This window comes from Liolophura sinensis, chromosome 11, assembly GCF_032854445.1.
Source record: "Liolophura sinensis isolate JHLJ2023 chromosome 11, CUHK_Ljap_v2, whole genome shotgun sequence".
NCBI lineage: Eukaryota > Metazoa > Mollusca > Polyplacophora > Chitonida > Chitonidae > Liolophura > Liolophura sinensis.
In genome coordinates this window covers 11,304,984-11,328,522 of record NC_088305.1, presented here as the reverse complement: position 1 = coordinate 11,328,522, position 23,539 = coordinate 11,304,984, and the positions used below count along the sequence as shown (strand labels likewise).

Here is a 23,539-nt window from a genome sequence, read left to right as displayed (position 1 = left end):
CAAAGACATTAGAAGTAAATGATAAGGGTTTAAACAAATAATGTTGACAGGTACGGAAAATGTCGGAAAATACCGACTAACGAAAGAGATGGCTTTTCGTAAACATGGCGGCAAAGAGGAGGAACCAAAATCAAAACGTGGATACATCATCGAAATCTAACAATTCTGGAAGAAGTAGACTGACCCGACGAAATGGTGGGAGAGAGACAGAGAAAGACAATATAAAGCATGAAAGGAATCACTCTTATCTAGCTCTAGTTCTGGTTTTGGGTAAGTATCATGTTACAGAAAGATATAGATTTTTACCGGCGTTGTTGTTGTATCACACGTATTACATTCCAAGTAGGGATACGGTCCGGCTTCTAAATTTCTCACAGCAAATCTGATCATTTTTGCGTTATATTCCAAGAAATATGGGCAGATATTTTCCAAAGTTTTTAGTTAAATTAAATTGAAATTTTAATGATGTTTAAATTTTTATTTGTATCATCTGATGCCATGACGTCAAAATATAAGTATCTTGTTTCATGATGTTCCAATCCGAACTCAGCAGGATTACGTCATAATACACGTTTACTAAACTTAAATCTGTGTGTGAAGGCCTGCAGCGAAAACATTCAGTATAAAAACATTCAAATACACAAAAGTCATCATGTTATCCAAATATTAATAATAAGTAGACTATTGCACTGTGAAGGTTGAATAATTATGCCCAAAAATATTCTTCTTGTGAATGGTGGAAATGATAACCCATTTCATCCTCTATTTAATATGCAAATGAAGCATTCAGCAGCATCGGTTGTATTTGAAATGGCAGTTACGTGTCATTTATTAATAGCCCTGGAGACAAGACATTTAATTCTTTTAACCACAGGTAAAATTTCTTAACACAGTGTTCAGAGATTCTGCTGCCCTTAATGGTGGCTCAAGACAGTGAATACATACTGGGATAAATCCAAATAGCCAAGACAACGATCCCAGTAAGACTTTCCCTCCATTGCAGCAAACCTGATCGCACACCAGGCTGGATGTCCAATTGGTTAACTTCTATCCAAAATCATACTATCAAGTTTTAACACTAAGCAAGGTGAAGTTATTAGAGAGCTTCTGAAAATATTGCTGATGGGCACATTAACCTTTCAGAAAAAAATATTATCTTCTTTTATGCTGGGTAATGTAAAAGATATGGTTTTTAAAAACTTGTGCATTTATTCCCTGAGAATGAGCTGAACATTCCTTTTGATTTATTTATTTATTTGATTGGTGTTTATACAATGACAAATTCTCATGGTTTCAAGCATTGTCTGTCATGTACACTGAATCCTGTTTGGCCTGTAAAAATATGCTATCAGAACCACATAAAGGTCTTAAAATGATGTTTGGGTGCCTTCAGTTTTTGTGGCCCTATAAAGTGGACGAATCTGTCAAAATCAGGTGAAATGTGTCAGTTCAAAAATGCTGAATTTTAGGTGAAATACAGTAATTTAACATTTTAAATTATGCCAGTTTTGTTACTTTATCTTGTTTCTCTCAAGCCTAGCCTTATACAGGTAATATGTAGATTTTCCGATTCGCTCTATTTGTTGGGTGTTTGCCAGGTCTGATGTTTGCTTAAGACCCATGTGTTCCACTACGATAGTATCTTTATGTCCCAGTTCGTTCGCTCAGAAAGTTCGTTAGTATCTTGCCAAAAGTCTGTGGTTTACCACAAGCATTCCAGTCTCCTTCACTAATAAAACAGACGAACAGGGTATAAGTGAAAAATTCATGAGTATGGCACCAATGAAATAAAGTAAATGAGTGAATAAATCCAGCATTTCTTTGTTTTCAGCTGTTGTCTGTGGAGTCCTTCATAGGTATGTGCCTAACTGTACCATGTTATTCTCCTAAATTGACACACATGATTTATACCGCCCTGTTTCATATATTTTAACATTTAAAGGTTTCGCCAGTGATTTTTTATTGCTGAATGAAAATAGAACTACATGTGTTTCCACATTTTTGCATTCACAAAATAAACCATTTCGTTCATATTTTGGCCGCAGTGCAACATCTGTATTTTGATCAAAGATTCTAACACGAATTGTCCAATAAGTTACAATGCAACATATATTTAGAAATTTTTAAAAATTTTTCTCAGAGTTGATTTTATTCAAAATCCCTATTTTCATATTCATTAAGCAGAATAAAATAAAAAGGAGAAAATTCCCTACTGAACTACCATATTTTCCTGATAAACTGGGGTTATGCCCGGCAAAGAATTGTTAAAGGGTAGCTTTAAGCTTTGTAATTTTGATTTTAGGAACCACCTGAGTCACATGTTTGAGAGTGACCGTCACTTTTCACACCTGTCAACACTGGAGAGAGAACTGGCCTTCAGGACAGAGATGGTGAGTGTTACCATCGTGCTCCTGACCTGAGTGGATGATTTTCCTCCCACCATAATTCTGCTCGCCTGCGAATAAGTGAAATTTTTTTTTGAGTACGGCGTAAAACTCAGAAATAAATCTAAAGGGCCTTGACTGGCCCAGATACATGTAGTTATAACGCAGACTCATTACTGATTTCATCCTCTAGATCAGTGTGGTTGTTTGTTTGAACATCTTGGATAACAGCTTAAGTTATAAAGTTGCACGATCTGGGGATTTGCCAGCAAGTACCAGATAGAAAGAATCTCAAAACTTCAAAAAAGAGCAGTTAGACTAATATTAAATGCCCCTTATTTAACAACAACTTCCAAACTTTTCAAGCAACTCAACTGGCTCTGTATCCAAGACAAAGTTTCCCAGCAAACAGGAATCTGCATGTATAAGATACTAAACGGAAAGTGCCCAACATACCTGAATGCACTATTTAAACCTGTCAACTCTGCAACTACAAAACATCTCGGATCAACCACAAATGGTAATCTCCAAGTGCCATCCTCTTCCTTAAAGTGAGTCAAACAAAGCCTTTCATACAATGGTTCAAAACTATGGAACCCATTAGAAAGGGACTTAAAAGAGTCAAAATCTCCAAAAGCCTTCTGTGAAAAGTTTAATTTGACCATGCTTGAAAAACTAAATGTAAATCCTTAAAAACCCATTTTCAATTTATACACAGTTAATATCTTGATTGTAATCTGTCCTTTGCTGATTGTGTTCTTTTTGTATTGCTTTGTATAGCATAATAACTGAATGTATGGCTACTTTTGATACCGTTATGTGTGCAATTTGTTTGTCTGGTCACTGTTAATATTTATTTGAAGTTGTAAATGTCGTGTTTGTTTTGTCACCCTCTAATAGGGCCTCTGGGAAGAACAGTTTTTGTAACTGACAGAGTAAATGTTCAGTTTGAAGGACTTTTCATGTGGTTTGTCAGGTACCTGGCGAAAAGGTGTTTTTCTTAAGCCGTAAACTTGTCTTCGGTTATTCACATGTACAAATATTGAGTACAGTGATATTTATATCTGACGTCTTTATATTATTATGTATGATTATATCCTTCAAGGGGGCCTCCATGGCCAAGGGAGCCTCCCATCAATATGGTCGCTGTGAGTTCAAGTCCAGCTCATGCTGGCTTCCTCTCAAATTGTACATGGGAAGGTCTGCATGCAACCTGTGTATCGTCGTGGGTTTCCCCCAGGCTCTGCTTGGTTTCCTGACTATAATGCTGGCCACTTGTATAAGTAAAATATTCTTGAGTACAGCATAACACACCAATCAAATAACTATATCCTTCAAATTATGAAATAAAAATGACACAAACAGGTCTGGATTGTGGAATGATTTTACAGGTAAGTGCTGATGTTTCTCTCAGACATCAGTTGCTATACCTTATGCGTTGTGCAGCTCTCACTGCCATGTTATCAAGTAGACACCATTTTACAGAGAGCATTTGTTTGGCTTATGACTGGTGCCACTATGTTTGTGAAATTAATGGCCAATACTGTGGAGCTCTCCTCTGTTGGAGGGCTCAAACATGATAAGAATGACACAGCTAAAGTGTATTGTAAACATAGGCCTCTTGCTGCAGGCGATTTGTCTGACGGCCATGACCAGTAATCCGTCCAGTAGAAATGCAGTAGTGATGAGTAGGCTCCTATGATTCAAGTAGGTGGCCATTGATTGTTGTCATGGTAACTGTGCCAAGCAATACTCTATTGCAGGCAGCATGTTGCTCCTTGTCATTTGTATCACAGTCGTTGAGATATAGTTATGGGGAAAGAACTGTGAAGGCCGAAGGATAAAATTGGATTAATTTTAAGAATAAATATTCACACGAATGCACCAAAAGCGACAGTTATATATGTTACAAACATTGATCCATAACCTGTGTATTGTAACGGATGTGCAAGATTGACAGGAGTATGGGCAAGAAAAAATTAAAAACAAAATTAAAATGAAAAGAAATACTGATAAATAGTATGCACACCTGTTGACAAACATTAAGCTTCCTCCAAACAATGTAGAAAAAGAATTGCCCTTAGTAAATCAGAATTAAAAGGAACTTGAATGACTTGCTGGACAGTGATGTAAGAATCACCTGACATGTACTGTTTTGATTTTGAGTGAGTATGATATTCCATTAAACCCTCTCCACCCTTTTTTATAATATTTCAAACTTTTTTCATGTTTTCAAGGTGTATATTCAGGCATATTCTGAAGGCATTATTCTATGTGAACCACAATAAACCACATTTCATTCGGCACAGGACAAAGTAAAAGTACTACATGTGCTAACTTAATATGTTTGCATCTAAAATATTGTACTAGTAATCACTGGAAAGAACAGCCGTTTCACCAGTCAGAGTTTTGGGTTCAAATCCTGCTTCTGCAAATTTGGGTGAACTTTTAATGCTGCATGAGGTTATCTCCTTGTTGGTTTGGCATTAACAGCGGCCAGATAAAGGAAAGTGAACGAATAATATTTTTATATTTGCATTTCTGTTACTGTACAATTATGATAGAGCCCTCTTCATTTTCTGAAGAACTTTACAAAGTGATGAAAAAAAAAAGTCAACAAATAAAATTTTGTTTTTACAGGGCCTGTATTTCTCTTACTACAAGACGATGATCGAGTCATCATCGTTTTCGGAAGGACTTCACAAAGTTATGAATGACAACATCACGGAATACCCCCTGACGATTAACACTCTGAAGCGGTTCAACCTCTACCCGGAGGTAAGTCAAGCTGTAATCATCCCTGAGCCCCCTCACGTTTACACCTGTAATCAATTATGTTTAATTTATTTAGGAAAAATTAATAACAATTGCAGAGAAAGGCGAATTACTTGAATATGTATAGTAGACATGATACATGACATAGTTTATTGTAAATCTTCAACCTTTTCAACCACTGAAGCAGTTTTTTTCAGTGGAATTTAGGCATACAGTTATTATCAAAATGATGCTAAAATGATTTGTTTGTGTCACTAAACATGCAAGCTTTCAAAAATTGTAAATTATTTCTCTACATGTGGACTAGAATGATATTAGACTATGCCTCACAAAATATCACATTGTGCCTCACAAATTCAGTCAGTCCACTTTTTCATGTACTTAGGGAACATACCTGAGTATATTTTTCTCTGCATTCTTTGATTGTTACTTAAGGCTAAATTCAGGAATTTTCCCCTTGTGCATTACTGGTCCATTTTATGGGTGGGGAAACATTTGTTTTAACGGTAAGTTAAAATATATTACCATATAAGGCAAAAAAAGACCTGTATCGATTAGTGTGTCTCGAGGAAAAAGGCTGCATTGTACTGCGTACTAATGTTCTCATGTTTCTGTATTTATAGGTGGTGCTGGCAGCGGGTTATCGGTTTTACGAGGCTGCCAATGCATACTTTGGTAGGCGCACCAAGATTTGCTGGACAGTGAACAGGGGTGAGGGCTTGGAGCCAGTCCAGAGCTGTGAAGGTACTACATCTTTGGTTCCAAAATCATTCAGTTTTTTTTATTTCTTGAATTAAAGAATTTTTAGAAAACTGACAATTTGTTTGTTTAATTATTGTTTTACAGTTAAACGTTGAGTTAGACAGTTATTGTTTGCAGTCTAACCCGAAATCGCTGAACCTTGTTTCGTACAGAGCATAATCAGCATTCTCCGGATTTGACTCGGTAAGAAGCAAGGTTCAGCAGCGTCGTGTTACACAACAGATGCCAAGACAAAGGTGTTAAAGTCCATTCTACCCCCCAAAAATGAAGAAAATGTTGCAAAAACGGCATATTTCATGCTGCCATTTTTTCATCACTCGCTCTGCAGAGGTTTTAAAAAATGCATGTTAGACCAATCAGCAGCAAACTTAAGCAGGTAAGCAGTTGACCTAGATATTTGACAGATGTGTATGTATGGCATCCTGTCTTATTTTTGTTTAATGTAGAAATGTATAAGTTTTGTGCACATGTACTACCGACCTCATACCGCTGAGCTCAGAATGGAAGGTCATGAAAGAAATGTTTCCTTTCCACATCATGGCAACTGGTTTTAAAATATCAAGAATGTAAAAACAAGTGATGTCTATAAACTGTGAAAAATAACACTTTTGTCGCAAAGGGAAAATCTGATAGTTCACCTTTATAGGAATCAACAAAGCAAATCTAACACGTAAACAATCTAAAATTCTTTTATTTATAGAAATAAACAGCATGAAATTATTTTATTCAAGGAGGTTAAGTATCAGTTTGTGTTTGTGACACTTGTTTGAAAGGTCATTTTTAATTAATAGGTTTATTTACATGGGGCTCGCAGCTAACAGCGGGTTAGAATGTAACACATTAGAGGACTGTTTTCATTGGGCTATGTTATATTATTAACCGATGGATTTTAACGTTCAAAATGTGATCAGTTTTCATCTCAATTTATAGTTCAATGGTTTTGTTGAAAACTTAGGCTAATCAAATAATTTGGTGGTTGTTGTTATTCTAGGCCTTGGAGAGCCATCTTACTTCTACGTGGAATCCGTGTTCCTGCTCAACGGCTGTATGATGGCGATCTTCTTCCTCTTTGCTACTTACCTCAGGTGTGTATTCGTTAACCTTTAATGTATTGTAGGTATACCATTGAGCCAGAGTTGCAAAGTGATTGCATATAAAATCTGTTTGCATAAACAGAATATTGCAATTGAGGAGTAGGACTAGATCTGAGGATTGTTTCATTCTTCCAAGCTTAGCTTTCAGAAATTCAGCTCTTTTACTGCTCCATTCACAGACATGATTTTTTTCCGCTTTTTAGCGGAATTCCGCTTTTTCTTTGTTCAGTTTCGATTAATTTACCTGTTTTCCGCAGATTTTTCTAGCTTCCGGGCCTAGGCGGCCCCTGGACCCCGGCCTTTTTGGGCTATGATAGTAAATTTCAGCTATTTTCTTGGTTCACCACAATCATGTCTGCATTCACTAACCTGGATGTCTTTCATTTCAAGTGTGCTGTCCTCACAACTCTCAAGGTGTCAGCAATTGGCAATGTTTTCTGTTTTGCAAGTGATGTGATACAAAAAAAAATAATCTCAACTTTTTTCTTCGAGCATAAACGATGGCTTTAAATTATAGTTTTCCTATGGGCTTAATGGTCCATGCTGTAGTGATGTCAACGGCGATAACTGTCAACTCTGTTAAGGGAAAAAGCCCAAATTGGTCGGGCATTCCCAGTATGTTCATGGATGATGTCATTTCCAAATATTTCTGACCATTGACGGAAAATATACTTAAAATAGAGGGCTTATTAAGAAATATAAAGTATGCCTCGAAAATGCAAAAAAAAAAAAACCCCAAAAAACTGTTTGGGCATATCTGCCTTCATTTCCATTTAAATGTGTCCTTTGAAATATTGAAAACAGATTCATTATTTTGATGTTGAGTTTTAACCAGATTTGTGCCCACTAAAAGTCATTCTACTGTAATATTGAGTAATGTGTTGCTGAGAGAAGAGTTAAATCAGGCTTGCATTTTAGAACATATGTTTGCTTGCATTTTAGAACATATGTTTTGCTTGCATTTTAGAACATATGTTTGCCTGCATTTTAGAACATATGTTTCAAGCATTACATTTGTTTCTTTCCTCTGTATGAAGAGTTTCAAAATTTGAATATCACTGTCTCCGCAGTATTACTGGAATGTTTATAGGGAACATTTCACCCGAACTTCTGTCATGTTTTAAATGTTGCTGCTGGCAGTGAGCACACCTCCTCTCTTGTTTACAGTGGCTCTTTGTTTGGGGGCCTCCTTACTGTGGCGGCATTCTTTTACAACCATGGAGAGGTAGGTTTTGAAATGCTAAATCTCAAGGATTGGAGTCAACTTCAAAAAGTCATTTTTGGGGCACATTTCATCACTCAAAATTTTGATGTAAATCTTATATATCATTTCAGAACTTCAAATTGTGACAGGTTCATCCTAAAAAAAACTCCTTTTTTAGCATTTGGATGTAAAATTTCAGTCATGCTTCAAATTTTGACCGTAAGTCAATTTAATTCAGTTCATGGATTTATGTACTCAAGAGTTTCTTCGGCCATATGTGGGAAGGTCTGTGCATGGTCATGGGTTTCCACTGGCCTCTGCCTGGTTTCCTCCCACCATAATACTGGCTGCTGTCTTGTAACGGCGTAAAACACAAGTCAAATAAATAAATAAATTCTCAAGAATATAGCACTGAAATGACAAGTGCACCAACCGGATGACTTCAGTGCTTCTAAGTCGCAGCCTACATGTAGCATTTTGTGAAAGAAATACAGGTTCAGAATAGCAAATTGCTGACAAGACTAACCGCATTTATATTCTCGTTCTTATTCAGCACGGTGCTATGACCAAAGAACCTCCCACCCAATGCGGTTGCTGTGAGTTCAAGTCCAGCTCATGCTGGCTTCCTCTCCAGCCATGTATGAGAAGGTTTTGCAGCAACTTGCAGATGGTCATGGTCGTATGTATAAGTGAAATTTTCTTGAGTACATCGTAAAACACCAATGGAGTAAGTAAATGTATAAATGTTGTGATTTCAGTGTACAAGAGTTCAGTGGACGCCTCCTCTACGAGAGAGCTTTGCTTATCCTTTCTTCGTCGTGCAAATGTTCATTGTAACTTATATTATCAGGTAAGATTACATGAAATCCTTTTTAGATAGCTTTGAAAAAATTACCTCAGGGATAGATCCTACCTTAATTCTTCTAGTTTTTACGACAGATATTAGTACAGCTGAAGGCAAAGAATTACATTTCTCTCCTGTTTTTTTGGGGGGAAGGAAAATTAAAGATATGAATATGGTGTTCCTTTGATGGGCTAACCACGAGAAGAAAAAAATAGGAACTGAATATTCCGGCTACAATTACGTACATGTTGGCTCAAAAGAGGAGACCAGGTGTCCCAAAAATTAGAAGAATTACGGTATTCATTACCTTCATCGTGAAAGTTTTATCGTGTGTCTCTGGCGGCTTTCGTTTGTGTGTGTGAGTCTGTGCAGAACCTTATGGAAAAGGGTATACATATACATGGATTTGCAAACATTGCACCAATGCATAGCCATTACATTTCTAGGTGTAGATCTAGCTGTGAAACCCAAAATGTTGGCCTGGTCCTACACAACAGTGGTTTGGCTTTTAGTGACATGATATTGAATACCCAAAATGTTGATCTGGTCCTACACAACAGTGGTATGGCTTTTAGTGACGTGATATTCAATACCCAAAATGTTGATCTGGTCCTACACAACAGTGGTGTGGCTTTTAGTGACATGATATTCAAAATCCAAAATGTTGATCTGGTCCTACACAACAGTGGTTTGGCTTTTAGTGACATGATATTGAATACCCAAAATGTTGATCTGGTCCTACACAACAGTGGTTTGGCTTTTAGTGACATGATATTGAATACCCAAAATGTTGACCTGATCCTACACAACAGTGGTTTGGCTTTTAGTGACATGATATTGAATACCCAAAATGTTGATCTGGTCCTACACAACAGTGGTATGGCTTTTAGTGACGTGATATTCAAAATCCAAAATGTTGACCTGGTCGTACACAACAGTGGTGTGGCTTTTAGTGACATGATATTCAAAACCCAAAATGTTGACCTGATCCTACACAACAGTGGTTTGGCTTTTAGTAACATGATATTCAAAGCCTAAAATATTGATCTAATCCATGGGTCATACACGAACAGTAGAAAATGAAGCAAATGATGTCTAGCTATTTATGTGTATTTCTAGGTGAAAATCCTTTTTTATTTTTCATTTTAGCTGCTGCCATTCATAATCTTAGCCTTGTCGCACGCAAGTACACCAAACACTTTTTGGGGGGTTGGACAAGATTTTGGTAGTGTTATATCCCCGATAAAGTTATGCCCTATATCGAGGCGTCTTATAGTGAGACTATACTGTACTGTTAACTAGGGTGTTATTATTATGCTACCAATCCATTAATTAAATATGTAAATAAATGGCGTACCTTTGTAATCTGTGCGCAGGTGTAGAGAGCCTGGTTACAAGTCCAGTCTGTCCCTGGCCCTGGCTATCATCTGCTTCATGTTACCCTGGCAGGTGAGTTAACTAATTAAGGCTTGGACACAACTGCTTAAGTGCAATTTCCGAAGGTTCAGTTAGCAAAATCTGTTTTTGTTTGTATTGTGGATTCTTTGCTATCTGTGTATTCTTCATTAAAGGCAAAGAAAGCACTAAAATGAAGTATATATCAGATGAAAGACCATTAAACACTGTCCAGGAGAATAGATCTAATTATTTTTTTTGAAATTTTTCCAACCAAGTAAAATGGTTTTAAAACCATTTTGCTTGAAATAGTCTGTTTCAGAGGGTCCATTTGGCAAATGCATTCTCAGATCTTATATAAAATATAAGTACGTATATAAGACCTGATGTGACGTCAGTGGTGCCAATATGGTTAGAAATGGTCATTGTACAACCCAATTGTTTTTGTGGACAGTTTTTTTAAGTGCTTTCATCAGACATATACTTCAGGTTAGTGTTTTCATTGCCTTTAAGAAGAAGCCCAATGGGTATGATGAAAGTACACTTCGGCATCTTTCCTCTGGCCTGCACAGTGCCAGCATCAGCGATGCCCCTGAATGCTTCAGGTGACTTTTTGTACCAGCAGACATAACCAGGCAGTGTACCAGGCTTTTATGTGGTGACTCCCTGACTTTTGCATTGGGGAGCCTCTGTGGCTCAGTTGTTTAGTGCGCTAGCGCAGCTTAATGACCCAGGAGCTGCTCATCAGTGCGGTCACTGTGAGTTCAAGTCCAGCTCATGCTGGCCTCCCTCTCCGGCCGTACGTGGGTAGGACTGTCAGGAACCTGCGGATGGTCAAGGGTTTCCCCCGGGCTTTGCCTGGTTTCCTCCCACCATAATGCTGGCCGTCGTCGTATAAGTGAAATATTCTTGAGTATGGCATTAAACACCAATCAAATAAATAAATACTTTTTTCAGTGATATTGGAAATAGGATGGGAAAAAATTGACAAACTTTGCAGTAATGTCATGAAAACATGAAATTGGTTTTTTCATGCTTTTTCAAAACAACAATAACAACATTTCCAATAGCTACACATATTTTGTTTCATCTAATCCCATTTAAAATTGATCAACTCAGATTGGAATGGTTGGTTGAAATGCTAGCATAAAGAGAAAATCGTCTCACAACTTCAACTTTTCATTTGTTCCAAAACAGTGAACAGGGTTTGACCAAAGACCTGAATAAAAAGAATTTTTTTTTTTATCTTTTGCCCAGTTTGCACAGTTTGCTTTGCTCATCCAGACTCTGGCTGTGTTTGGAACGTATGTCATTGGATACCTGTCAGCAAAGAAAACACTGGTCATTCTGACAGGTCAACTGGTGAGTTTGTGCTGCCTTACTTGTTTCTCTCAGTCATGGCTTTCACCTGTGAGTGAGTGAGTTCAAAGCCACCCTGCGCCAAACTGCCTGAGCGGTGGGAAATACAATCGAGCATAAAAATGAAACAAATCATTAGAGACTCAAGAAGGTTAGCTTCTTTAGAAATTTATCTGTCCTTTTACAAATGATAAATCCTTTTTGATATGGTTTTTTGGGGTCATTTAGGTATGAATCTGTCCAACCTGAAAAACTAAGTAAAAGACCATGTTCATTACCTTAAAAAGTTATTGCATGTATACTATATGGTTGTATTATATATAGCACTTATAGGTTGGTTTACTCTAGAATAAAAGTTCACTCATTAGTAAACTAAATATCCACTAATTGTACATACTCACCTGTTAATCTTTCATTCGCCAGTTAGTCCTTTGCTCACCTGTTAATCCTTTGCTCACCTATTAATCCTTCTCACCTGTTAATACTTAGCTCACCTGTTAATCCTTTGCTCACCTATTAATCCTTCTCACCTGTTAATCCTTTGCTTACCTGGTAATCCTTCGCTCACATGTTAGTCCTTCTCACTTGTTAATCCTTTGCTCACCTTTTCATACAGATTGGTTTGGCTGTGAGTTTCATCCTCCTGTTCGGTAACGAGATGTTACTCACCTCATTCTATGCCTCCTGCCTTTTCACAGTTCTGGTAAGTCTGAATAACGAAAGTGAAAGCATAGATATATCAGTGGGTGTCGTATAAGCCAGCTGTCTGTCAACCTACCTACAAGATTCCCTTACAACTGCAACACACCTTTCTTTACAGGTACAGAATGTTTAGATTTTGGGACATGAGGCAAGTTTGTTTTAATCTGGCACCTATTGGGGCATCTGTGAGATGGTCCGTACCTAAATAGTCTTTCATTGATGAAACATAACACCACAAGCTCTTCATATTGACGTTCATATTAGTGCAAACAAAACACAGGTAAAACTGAGTTTACTAATTCATAATGTTAAACTCCATAAACAAGTTTATGGAGACGGAGTTAACACTTCATAGCCTTTGGTAACATCATGATTATGAGACGGTATGTTGGCATTGAGACTAAACTGCTGAGAAAATACTGTCATGGTCTGACCAAAATACTGTCATGGTCTGACCAAAATAATAATGAAAGTAATGTTAAAACGCTACATGTAGATACCAAACAGGTTAAGAAACAAGCAAGTTAGTGTTACCGTACCCATATCAGTGTTACGCCTATCATGTTCAAGGCTGTTGTCTAGATTAAAAGGGACTTTCAGAGTATTTAGAGTAGGATGCATATTGTTTGGTGCATTGACAATACTTATCTTGCTCCTGCATGAGTCTCACCAAGGCAACATTTCTGAACATATCTGCTTAGATAGAAATGCAGTGACAACTGCCCTGTGTTTGTTTACAGGCCATTGTTCTGCTGGAGCCAGTCATACACAGAGCAGGCTTCCGTCTCATCATTTGGGTAAGCTACAAACATGTCTTCTGGATTATTTCAAGATTTGTAAATCTAAATCTGAGATAAGTAGTGAAGAAATCAGTGGTCAACATTAACATGCTTGTATGTGTAATTTCATGCCTTTAGTATCTCGTGTGAAGGTTAATTCTGATTTTTGTGTGAAGAAACATGAGACTCGCATAAAGATAACAAAAAAATCCTGCCAATTTCCGGGCTGTGTATGTCATGTACATATACTGTAAATCTTCAACCTTTTCAACCACTAAAGCACTTTTTTCAGTGGAATTTATGCGGACAGTTATTATGAAAATGGCACCCAAAATGATTTGTGCATGTCTCTAAAGGTGCAGACTTCATAAAACTGTGCAGATTGTTTCTCTACACCCCATAGTTCACTTGGTTTCAACCATCACATGTGGTGATTTTTTTCATTCAACCAGTAATCCCAACAAACTTCACCACGATCATGAAAATGAAAAAGCTTGTAAAAGCATCATAAAGCACAAGTAAATAAAATATTCAAGAAAAACCATAACATCAAGTTTTTTATTTGTCTCACAGGTTGTTCAGGGAGTTCTATTGGTCGGTGGAACACTGGGTCTCAAATTCTCTCTCTCCAGGCTCCTTGGTGTGGCTGATGATGTAAGTACACCTCTCCAGATATGGAGGTAAGAATGGTCATCTATTCAAACTGTCTATATGTAAATGTACATGTATAAAAAGCATGAAGGATTATAATGTGGATTAAATAAAGACACACATATTATATTAATTCAACATAAACATTCCATCAGACTAAGATGATATTATATTGAATATGACAGAATGTTGTATTATAATAACAATTTGGTATCACTCCGACAAAAGACTTTCTATTAAAATTAACAGGGGCCTCTGTGGCTCAGTTGGTCAGCGCGCTAGCCCAGCGTAATGACCCAGGAGTCTGTCACCAATGTGGTCGCTGTGAGTTCAAGTCCAGCTCATGCTGGCTTCCTCTCCAGCTGTAAGTGGGAAGGTCTTCCAGCAACCTGCGGATGGTCGTGGGTTTCCCCTGGACTCTGCCCGGTTTCCTCCCACCATAATGTTAGCCGCTGTCGTATGAATGAAATATTCTTGAGTACAGCGTAAAACACCAACCAAATAAATAAATAACTTAAAGACACGTTACTGATTTGAGAATAGTATTCAAAAGGATTTTATGGAAAAAAAAGAAAAATGCCCCCTATAACTTAATCATCATAACTGTTTTAATATTTTGAGAACGATCCCTCCCTCCCAAAATTTCAGTCAAACTTTTGTTTTCATTATTGATTTTAGGACTAGTTCTTGGTGCAGCTGGGCAATTTGTTTGTGAATTATTCTGACTGCTGAAGACCTTTATGCAGTGTATATCTGACTTCTTCCAATGGCATTCCGTGAGTTTACTGAACAAATAGAAGTTGTGATCCATGTGTTACCCTGTGCTAGTGTATTTCTGCCCTGCCTCATTTTTATTTTGGGTGTTTTTGTCTCCCAAACAGGCTCATATTTCTGACATTTTCCGCAGCAAGTTTAGTAACTTCCAGAATTTCCACACCATGCTGTACACCTGTGCTGCTGAGTTTGACTTCATGGATCCTTCAGTAAGTAATACACGGATCCCTCAGTAAGTAACTCGCGGATCTGTCATGGAGTAAATGTGGATCCTTCAGTCAGTAACACATGGATCCATCAGTAGGTAATACGTGGATCATGGATGCTTCAATAAGTAATACACATATCCTTCAATATTAAGGTAATACACATATCCTTCAGCAAGTGATGCACAAATCCGTCCGTAAGTAATACACGGATCCTTCAGTAAGTAATTTATGGATCCTTCATTAAGTGACACACAGATCCTTCAGTAAGTAATACACTGATCCTTCAGTAAGTAATTTATGGATCCTTAAGTAAGTGACACACAGATCCTTTAGTACGTAATACCTGGATCCTTCGGTGAGTAACAGCTGATCCATCAGTAAAAATCCAGCAGTAAGTAATAGGCAAATCTGTCAGTCAATATACATGTAATACATGTATCCAGCAGTAAGTAATAGGCAAATCTGTCAGTCAATATACATGTAATACATGTATCCAGCAGTAAGTAATAGGCAAATCTGTCAGTCAATATACATGTAATACATGTATCCAGCAGTAAGTAATAGGCAAATCTGTCAGTCAATATACATGTAATACATGTATCCAGCAGTAATAGACAGATCTGTCAGTAAAAATACACCAAATACATGTATACAACTGTAAGTAAAAATTATGAGATGTATTATATGGATCTGTCAATTCAGCAGCAGTTGTTTTGATGCGGCAGTAAGTAATATTTTGTATACATCAGGAAGTACTTACAGGTAGATAAGAGAGTTAATGATTGTGTGTTTTCAGACCCTGGTAAAGCTCACCACAACCCTGCTTCTGCCTGCTGCTGTTGTGGTTGTTCTGACTGTTATGGTGAAGGTAAGCACACGTTCAGTGGAAAACCTTTTGCATTAACGAAGATAATATTTGTTTGATAAAAGAAGCCAGCATGCTTCTTTTCAAAATCATGCTTGTTTTTGTTGAAAATAAGCAAATTTCTTAAAATGGGAAATTTGGGAAAGTAGAATTTAGAATTTTTAGTTTACTTTTTGTAAACCTAGACCTGTTTAAACTTTTAGAAATGTCCCAATTGTATTTCAGTGCATCTACCAGCATCTGAAATCAGTATTTTAGCTGACATATTTTCCTTCTGCATTTTGTTTAGGTCCTCCTGCAGGAATACAGGCTTATGAAGCAAGGGGAGGAAACTGAGACTGTCAAACTCAATGGATCTGGGGACTGTCCAGATTACTCCTTGTGAGATAATTCAAAATCCATACACTTTTCTCTTGATGAAACTGTACTAGAGAATTTCGGTCTGCCAGCAACCTACGGATGGTTGTGGGTTCCCCCCGGGCTCTTCCCGGTTTCCTCCCACCATAATGCTGGCCACCGTCGTATAAGTGAAATATTCTTGAGTACGGTGTAAAACACCAATCAAATAAATAAATAAATAAATACAATATTGTATCTGTCGTAGTGGTTTAGCATGCTAGTGCAGCATAGTGACCCAGTAAATAAATAAATACTAGAGAATTTCTGTGTCCTTATTTCTCTATATCAAATTAATAAATTGTGGTGCATACCATAGGATTAAATATAAGTAGCACAATGACTTTGGGGTCTAGCTCCAATGAGATGGCTATGAATTCAACTCCAGCTCAGGCTGGCTTTCCTGAGATATGCATGACAGTAATGTGATGAAACTAGGATTCATGAATATTCATGAATATACTTGGAGCATGTATGCTGCACACCAAGGAGTCGTATTTTTACGATATGTGAATCCTGTTCTTTGAACCTCATAACTCGCAATTATCACTCGTGAACTTGAAAGTTATCTGCTGGATCAATTTTTGTGACCTTCACCTGGAGAAGTTTAGCAAAGATGGCAAACGAGGAACAGGCCAGTGAAAAGGATACTAAGATGCCGGCTAACAATTTATTAACCTTGGCATCGTCTGTCTAGGCATGTTCTCAATGTCGTTGTGGTAGAACAGCAGCCACATGCTACTCGCTGCCAGCAGGCCAGAAGCACGAACTGCCCACGTAGTCGCCAACTTGTTTCGTAGGCAAGGTGAAACTGTCTGAACAATTCTGCCTAGTTCCTTCGACCAAATTTCCAACCAGAATGGTGTTTTCGAGGGTAACCGAGTATTTCTGTGAAGGATCTCTTTCACATTTGTTTACATCGTGTGCATTAAATATGAAGAAATCCCTCCTAATTGGTTGATAGTGCTCTTGTCCATCTCACACAACAGCCAATCAGTGACAGTTCTGTATCCCTGTAACACATACTATATTACAGAATGTTGTATTATTACCACAAAATATGTCCTAGAAAACACAATTTGCACATATGTATGTGATCTGTCATACAAGACAACATTACTTTGTCATATTGGTCACAGCAGTGTTCCATAGATTTACACCTGTTTTTACCTGGATTAATTTCTGCACTACGCGGTTGTCTATAAAATTTCCCTTCATTCTTTCCAGAAATCATTCAAGACAGTATGCTGAGGTAAGAATCAGTTTTAAAAGAAAAGACAACACCATACCATATATATATGCCAACATTACGTTTAAAAAAACATCCCTTTCTATTTTTGTGATATTTTGCTTTACAGAGATATCGCAGTTCAAAGTAAGCAAAGTCATGTATATTGAGAACATTGAAGGTGCTGCCAAGTTATCAGGTTTAATCAATGAGGAGTGAGTTATTTCTATAGCCCAAGAAATAGCTGTTTCCTCTGACGTGACCCAGACCCTGTTGCGGACATTTTAATTTTTAACTTTTAACTTTTTTTAACTTTAACTTTTAATTTTTTATCAGTCTACACAGAATATTGCCTTCAGAATATGCTTGAATAAACACCTTGCAAAAGTACGAAAAGGTTGAGTTACAGTAAGTGAAATATTCTTGAGTGAGATATACAACACCAGTCAAATCAATAAAATGAACAAATCTTGCAGTACGTGTTGGAATTCATAATACCTGAGTTAAACGATGCATGGATGTTGTCACAGGTTGTCTACCATCTGCTGATGACTGTAGCCTTCACGGCCATGGCTCTGATCATTATGAGACTTAAGCTGTTCTGGACACCTCAGCTGACTTTGATCACATCTCTCCTCGCCTCTCCACAAGTAAGAAGATTTCCTCTGTATATTTAGCTCACCTGTACTTTGTGTCATTACGCCGAGCATTGGTACCCTGTAAGAGCTAAAGTAATGTTAAGGTAAATTTCAAGGGTGGTGTCTTGATGTAATGATGTATGTATTGAGCTCAGGTTTTCCATACATGTGAAGTACAATAACACAAGTGGGATTTTCATAGTTGATGTTCTGTGTGCGTAGCTCAGTTGGTTAGAAAGTTAGAGCAGCGTAATGACCCAGGAGTCTCTCACCAATGTGGTTGCTGTGAGTTGCTGTGAGTCCAGCTCATGCTGGCTTCCTCTCCGGCCGTAAGCGGGAAAGTCTGACAGCAACCTGCGGATCGTCATGGGTTTCCCCCAGATTCCTCCTACCGTAATGTTGGCCGCTGTCATAAGAGTGAAATATTCTTGAGTATGGCGTGAAACACATATCAAATAAATCAAATATTATGTGCATATTAATTATTGCAAATAACAAAATTCCTGACTTTGTTCTCTTTTGTTTAATAGAATCCATGTTAAGTAAATATTTAAGCACTTCATGAAGTCTTGCATTTGTGTCTCCTACAGTCAATCTCTTTCGTGACCTTGCTAGCAAATCTATTTTTTGCATCCCTGGCTACAGCAAAAGAGAATTTTTTTATCTGTCCATCTCTCAGTCAAAATTTGCCAGCGTTACAACAAAAGGGAAAGTTTAACTGTCGACATTGTAAAGTATCCTTAAGATCCTGCATATGGCATGTACATATCCTGCCTTGTAGCACTTGTTAGATCCTGTGTATTATCTGACGATTTCAACCAATGTCCCAAGTTATTACTGCAAAAACTGGTGTGTCAAGTTTATTCCATCATAACCTGGTATATGAAAGAGCAGCTTTCTCAACAATTAATGCACATTTTCAGTTTGATTTAGTGTCTGGCAGCATCCCGCACATCGTTATGGGTTTACCCTGGGCTCTGCTCAGTTTCCTCCTGCCATAATGCTTGCTGCTGTCAAATGTGAAAGATTCTTAAATATGGTATGAAACACCAATCAGGTAAATAAATTTGATTTTGGAGATAGAACTATATTGGTGGAATTGGCCAATTTCAGGGTTTCACAAAAGGTTGCACACAAAAGATTCCACACAAAATAATACCCTCAGAATATAATTGCATAAACGCCTTGCAAACAAGTGGAAATGTTGAAGAATTACACTTGTCTGATTTTGTTAAAATATTGTGTGCAGATTCACTTTGTTCAACCTTAGATTAACTTTTATCAGTCATCAGTCAAATCTGTACTTTGGTAGTGCAGTGTAATGACCCAGGAGCCTCTCATCAAAGCAGTCACTGTGAGTTCAAGCCTAGCTCATGCTGGCTTCCTCTCCAGTCGTACATGGGAAGGCCTTCGAGCAACCTGTGAATGATCATAGGTTCCCTTCGGGGCTCTGCCAGATTTCATGTTACCATAATGCTGGTCATCATCAAATAGTGAAATATTGAGTTCTGCATAAAAACATCACTCAGATAAATAAATCCTATGCATTTATACCAGTTTTTACTTGTTTGTTTGGTCTGCCAGCAACCTGCGGATGGTCATGGGTTTCCTCCAACCATAATGCTGGGCGCTGTTGTATATTCTTGAGTATATATGGAAATGTTGAAATACTCTTGAGTACTGCGTAAAACACCAATCAAATAAATAAATAAATCAAACTTGTGTGTTTGCGCCCTCAGGTGTTTGGCTGGGTAGGGGGACGAGAACGACACTTTGCCCTAGTGTCTCTGATCCTGGCGGGAATGTCTGTGCAGGGGGTGAACCACCTGAGTTACCAGTGGGGCATCTTGGGAGAGTTCAGTAACTACCCCATGGAGGAGATGGTGGAGTGGGTGAAAGCCAACACCCCGCAGAGTGAGTACTCTTATCTCAAAACTGCCTCTTACCCACACGGATAACATTTACAATATTGTATCGCTGTGAGTTCAAGTCCAGCTCATGCTGACTTCCTCTCCGGCAGTAAGTGGGAAGGTCTGCCAGCAGCCTGCGGATGGTGATGGGTTTCCCCCGGGCTGTGCCCGGTTTCAATCCACCATAATGCTGGCCGCCGTCGTATAAGTGAAATATTCTTGAGTACGGCGTAAAACACCAATCAAATAAATAAATAAATAAATACAATATTGTATCTGTCATAGTGGTTTAGCATGCTAGTGCAGCACAGTGACCCAGGAGACTGTGAGATAAGTCCACTTCTTGCAGGCTTCCTCTCTGGCGGCAAGTTCTGCCAGCAACCTGCAGATGGTGTGGGTTTCCTTCCGCTATAATGCTGGTCGCCGTCGTCTAAGTGAAATATTAGACTTAGATTTTACGATACTGCGTAAAACACTAATCAAATAAATGAGTCAATACTGTATGCACCTAAAGTTTAGCATTTTTCAAGTGGCTTGATTCAGATAGATTCATCCTACCACGTTGTAGGGCCACTTAATAGTTTTTTGTAAAGTTTGATTAATTTTTTTAATCAGAAATCACAAATATCGTTTTAAGGCTTTTATATGCCTGTGAAAGTAAATGTTTACATACCATCTTTTGGGTGATAGGCAGTGTCTGCGAAACTGCTGGCACAAGCAAGACATTTAACTGAGCTCCAACAAGCGAGTCATCCTGTGTTAAAGAAGACATCAGTGTTGCAATGCAAAACAAACAGTGTCTAATTAAGGAATAATGTTCGCGTCAGGGTAGTCTAACGGTAGTTTTACTTCAAATCGATGTGGAAGAGTTTATATTTTAGGTCGAAGGCGAAGCAAGGCGTTGTATGTTAGAATGTTCAACAGTGAAAATTCCATTTCATTTGAGTCAACAAAATTTTGCTGATTTTGCTGTTCTTTTCATGACAAAGGTATGACAATACTCATACATGAATATAGAACGCTGCATAATGTATGTTTACCAACTAGGAACACTTTTAAGCAACGATTGGAGAAATCAGGAAAATCTGTATTAAAAAACAAAGCTGTACAGATCATGTTTGTGTCACAGATGCTGTATTTGCTGGCCCCATGCCAACCATGGCAACCATCAAACTGTCAACCAATCGACCAATCGTAAACCACCCACATTACGAAGACGCCGGACTCCGGTAAGTTTCTATGAGTTAATGTTTGTTTTGCCACAGTATGAAAAATATGATTTCAACCAGCCTAAAGTTGTAATGGGTATCTATTTTTTATATTATTTTTTTAAATTTTCTTCCATTAAAGCAACTATTTCACACCATTTCTTCCTTCAGTTTTGAAGATTGCGCAAAGGGAGGCTAGCATGAAATGTCTGAATTTAATGGACCGTATAACATGAAGCTGTTTTATTTTACAGAGAGAGAACAAAGAAGGTGTACTCTATGTACAGCCGTAAGCCTGTAGAGGAAGTGAAGCAGAACCTTATAGACTTACAAGTGGACTATGCTATTCTGGAGGATTCGTGGTGCTTACGGAAAACCAGGTTAGGGTCTTGTTTCACAAACTGCATGCAGGGCTGCATGCACGTAGTTACCATGGCGACGTTATACCTACAGTACTGGTTACCATAGAAGTTACGTGGTTGCAGCGCTGCGTGCGCTTTGTGAAACGGGCCTCAGTTCATTAAGCTGCGTGAGAAAAAGACTTCATTTCACCCAAAAAAGAAAAAGTTTTAAGTAGTCTTCGTTCGGTTTATATTTTAGCGTGTGCAGACAGTTTTGGAGTAAGGAGATCAGGAATATTTGTAACTGTAAAAGAATGAAGTATTTAACTCCGATAAAGGTTACATTTTGCAGCTGTAACCAACTGCAAACAACCAGTTGAGTTAAGTCGCATCTTAAGCTCTCGTGTAAGCCAAGCTTTGTTTTTCATGTTGTGTTAATTTTTTTTAAATATATTGACATTACAAGGGTTAAATACATAAATGACTTAAGTGTGTTTTGTTTTTCAGACCAGGGTGTGGCATGCCTGAGATCTGGGACATAGAGGACAAGGTTAACAGAGGAGGCACGCCTACCTGCGTCCAGTTAAAAAAGGACCCAAAGCCACATTTTAGGAGAGTTTTCAAGAACAACGTTTATCAGATTTTACAAGTACTCAAATAAATATTACACATTTTTTTTATTTTTCAGGTTTTAACTTTCCATCATTTTTTTTTTTTTTTGAATTGCAAGCTTGCATTCCTTTCTGATCTGCTTATTGACCATTTGTACAATTCCATACTTGGATTCCATCTTAAGCAAGTGCTCAATTCTTGATTTTCAGGTTGTACTTGTATAAAAAAAAAACAAAAAAAAAACATCAGTATAATATTGTAGAGGACTAGTGTTTAGTACATTTACTGTTATCCCTCGTATTTACCTGAATGAATGAACAAATTATTATGAGATTTATTTGAAATACCCTAAATGACCTAAAAGTATGTCCAGGAAAGAGCGTTTTTGGAGGCAAATAATGAGATGGGATACTACCTCTGGTGCTAAAATTTACATTTTCCCAGTAGGATATCACCCTCCATTCCAGACACCTCTGAAAAGCGCCTTTCTAAAATAAATAGAACTCTCAGAATCTGGAAAAATGGGCAACTTTGTCATGGATGAAATTTTAGGTCATTGAGGGTAATATTATTCTTAACCTATTTCTCATTGCTGCAAACGTTTCAAATTACAAATAAATGAAAGTCAGCTTCAGGTCTAGTTGTTCAAAACTGTTTTAAGACTTATTACCAGGTTTAACTTTAAGCCGAGTCCTCAATTTTGTACTTGGCCCCAAAATAATTGCATAACAGTATTTTAAATATGAACTATATCTTCTGCTGTGATATGCTCTGACTTTGGACAGCTGCAATGGCTGCTGAATTTAGCTAAAATTGTAAGAATAAAATACGGCTTAATACTAGCATTAGTTAATACAGTTTTGAACAACTGGCTCCAGTCTTTTGAACATATATACTGTATTTGATCTAAAATTTTGTCTGTGTCTGTCACTCATTTTTTTTATGATGCTGAGAATTGTGTTGAATGTGTAAAAGTGTTTTGAAGGTTATATAGATTGTACATGTAGGACGATACCCTGCTGGAAAAAGATAAATTCCAGCACCCCAAATTTTCTAGTTTTATGATTTTTTGTGCCTGTAAATATCCACCGTATTGGATGAATTCTTTGGTGAAACACAGTATGCATATGCACGAACTAAGATTGTATGTCATTTTGTGCGTCCTTAAAATTTTTAAAAGCAAATGAAATACTAAAATGAATTTTACATCAGATTAAAGATCATTAAACGCTGTTCAATGTAGTAATGTAATGTAATGTAGTTCAATTTATTTTTGTAGTATTTTTCCAACCGAGTAAAATGGTTTAAAAACACTATATCAGGCAAAAAAGATCAGATAAAAAGATCAGGCAGTCTGTAATGACCCAAAGGGTATCACTGACGTCACAGGCATATTTATGACTTGAAAT

At 37.6% G+C, this 23,539-nt stretch overlaps 1 protein-coding gene across 1 annotated transcript; it reads left to right on the top strand.

The window, feature by feature from the left end:
• Window positions 1-104: 104 nt before the first annotated feature.
• Window positions 105-23,011, top strand: LOC135478079 (protein C-mannosyl-transferase DPY19L1-like). Its single transcript, XM_064758350.1, has 22 exons — window positions 105-270; window positions 1,832-1,856; window positions 2,303-2,390; window positions 5,025-5,162; window positions 5,783-5,903; window positions 6,913-7,006; window positions 8,183-8,240; window positions 8,978-9,069; window positions 10,440-10,512; window positions 11,716-11,820; window positions 12,434-12,520; window positions 13,260-13,316; window positions 13,872-13,952; window positions 14,831-14,932; window positions 15,729-15,800; window positions 16,087-16,178; window positions 17,421-17,445; window positions 17,952-18,071; window positions 19,799-19,973; window positions 21,099-21,198; window positions 21,432-21,557; window positions 22,026-23,011. The coding sequence occupies exons 1-22, from the start codon at window positions 105-107 to the stop codon at window positions 22,177-22,179; spliced, it is 2,151 nt and encodes a 716-aa protein (XP_064614420.1). The 3' UTR covers window positions 22,180-23,011.
• The last annotated feature ends 528 nt before the right edge of the window (window positions 23,012-23,539 follow it).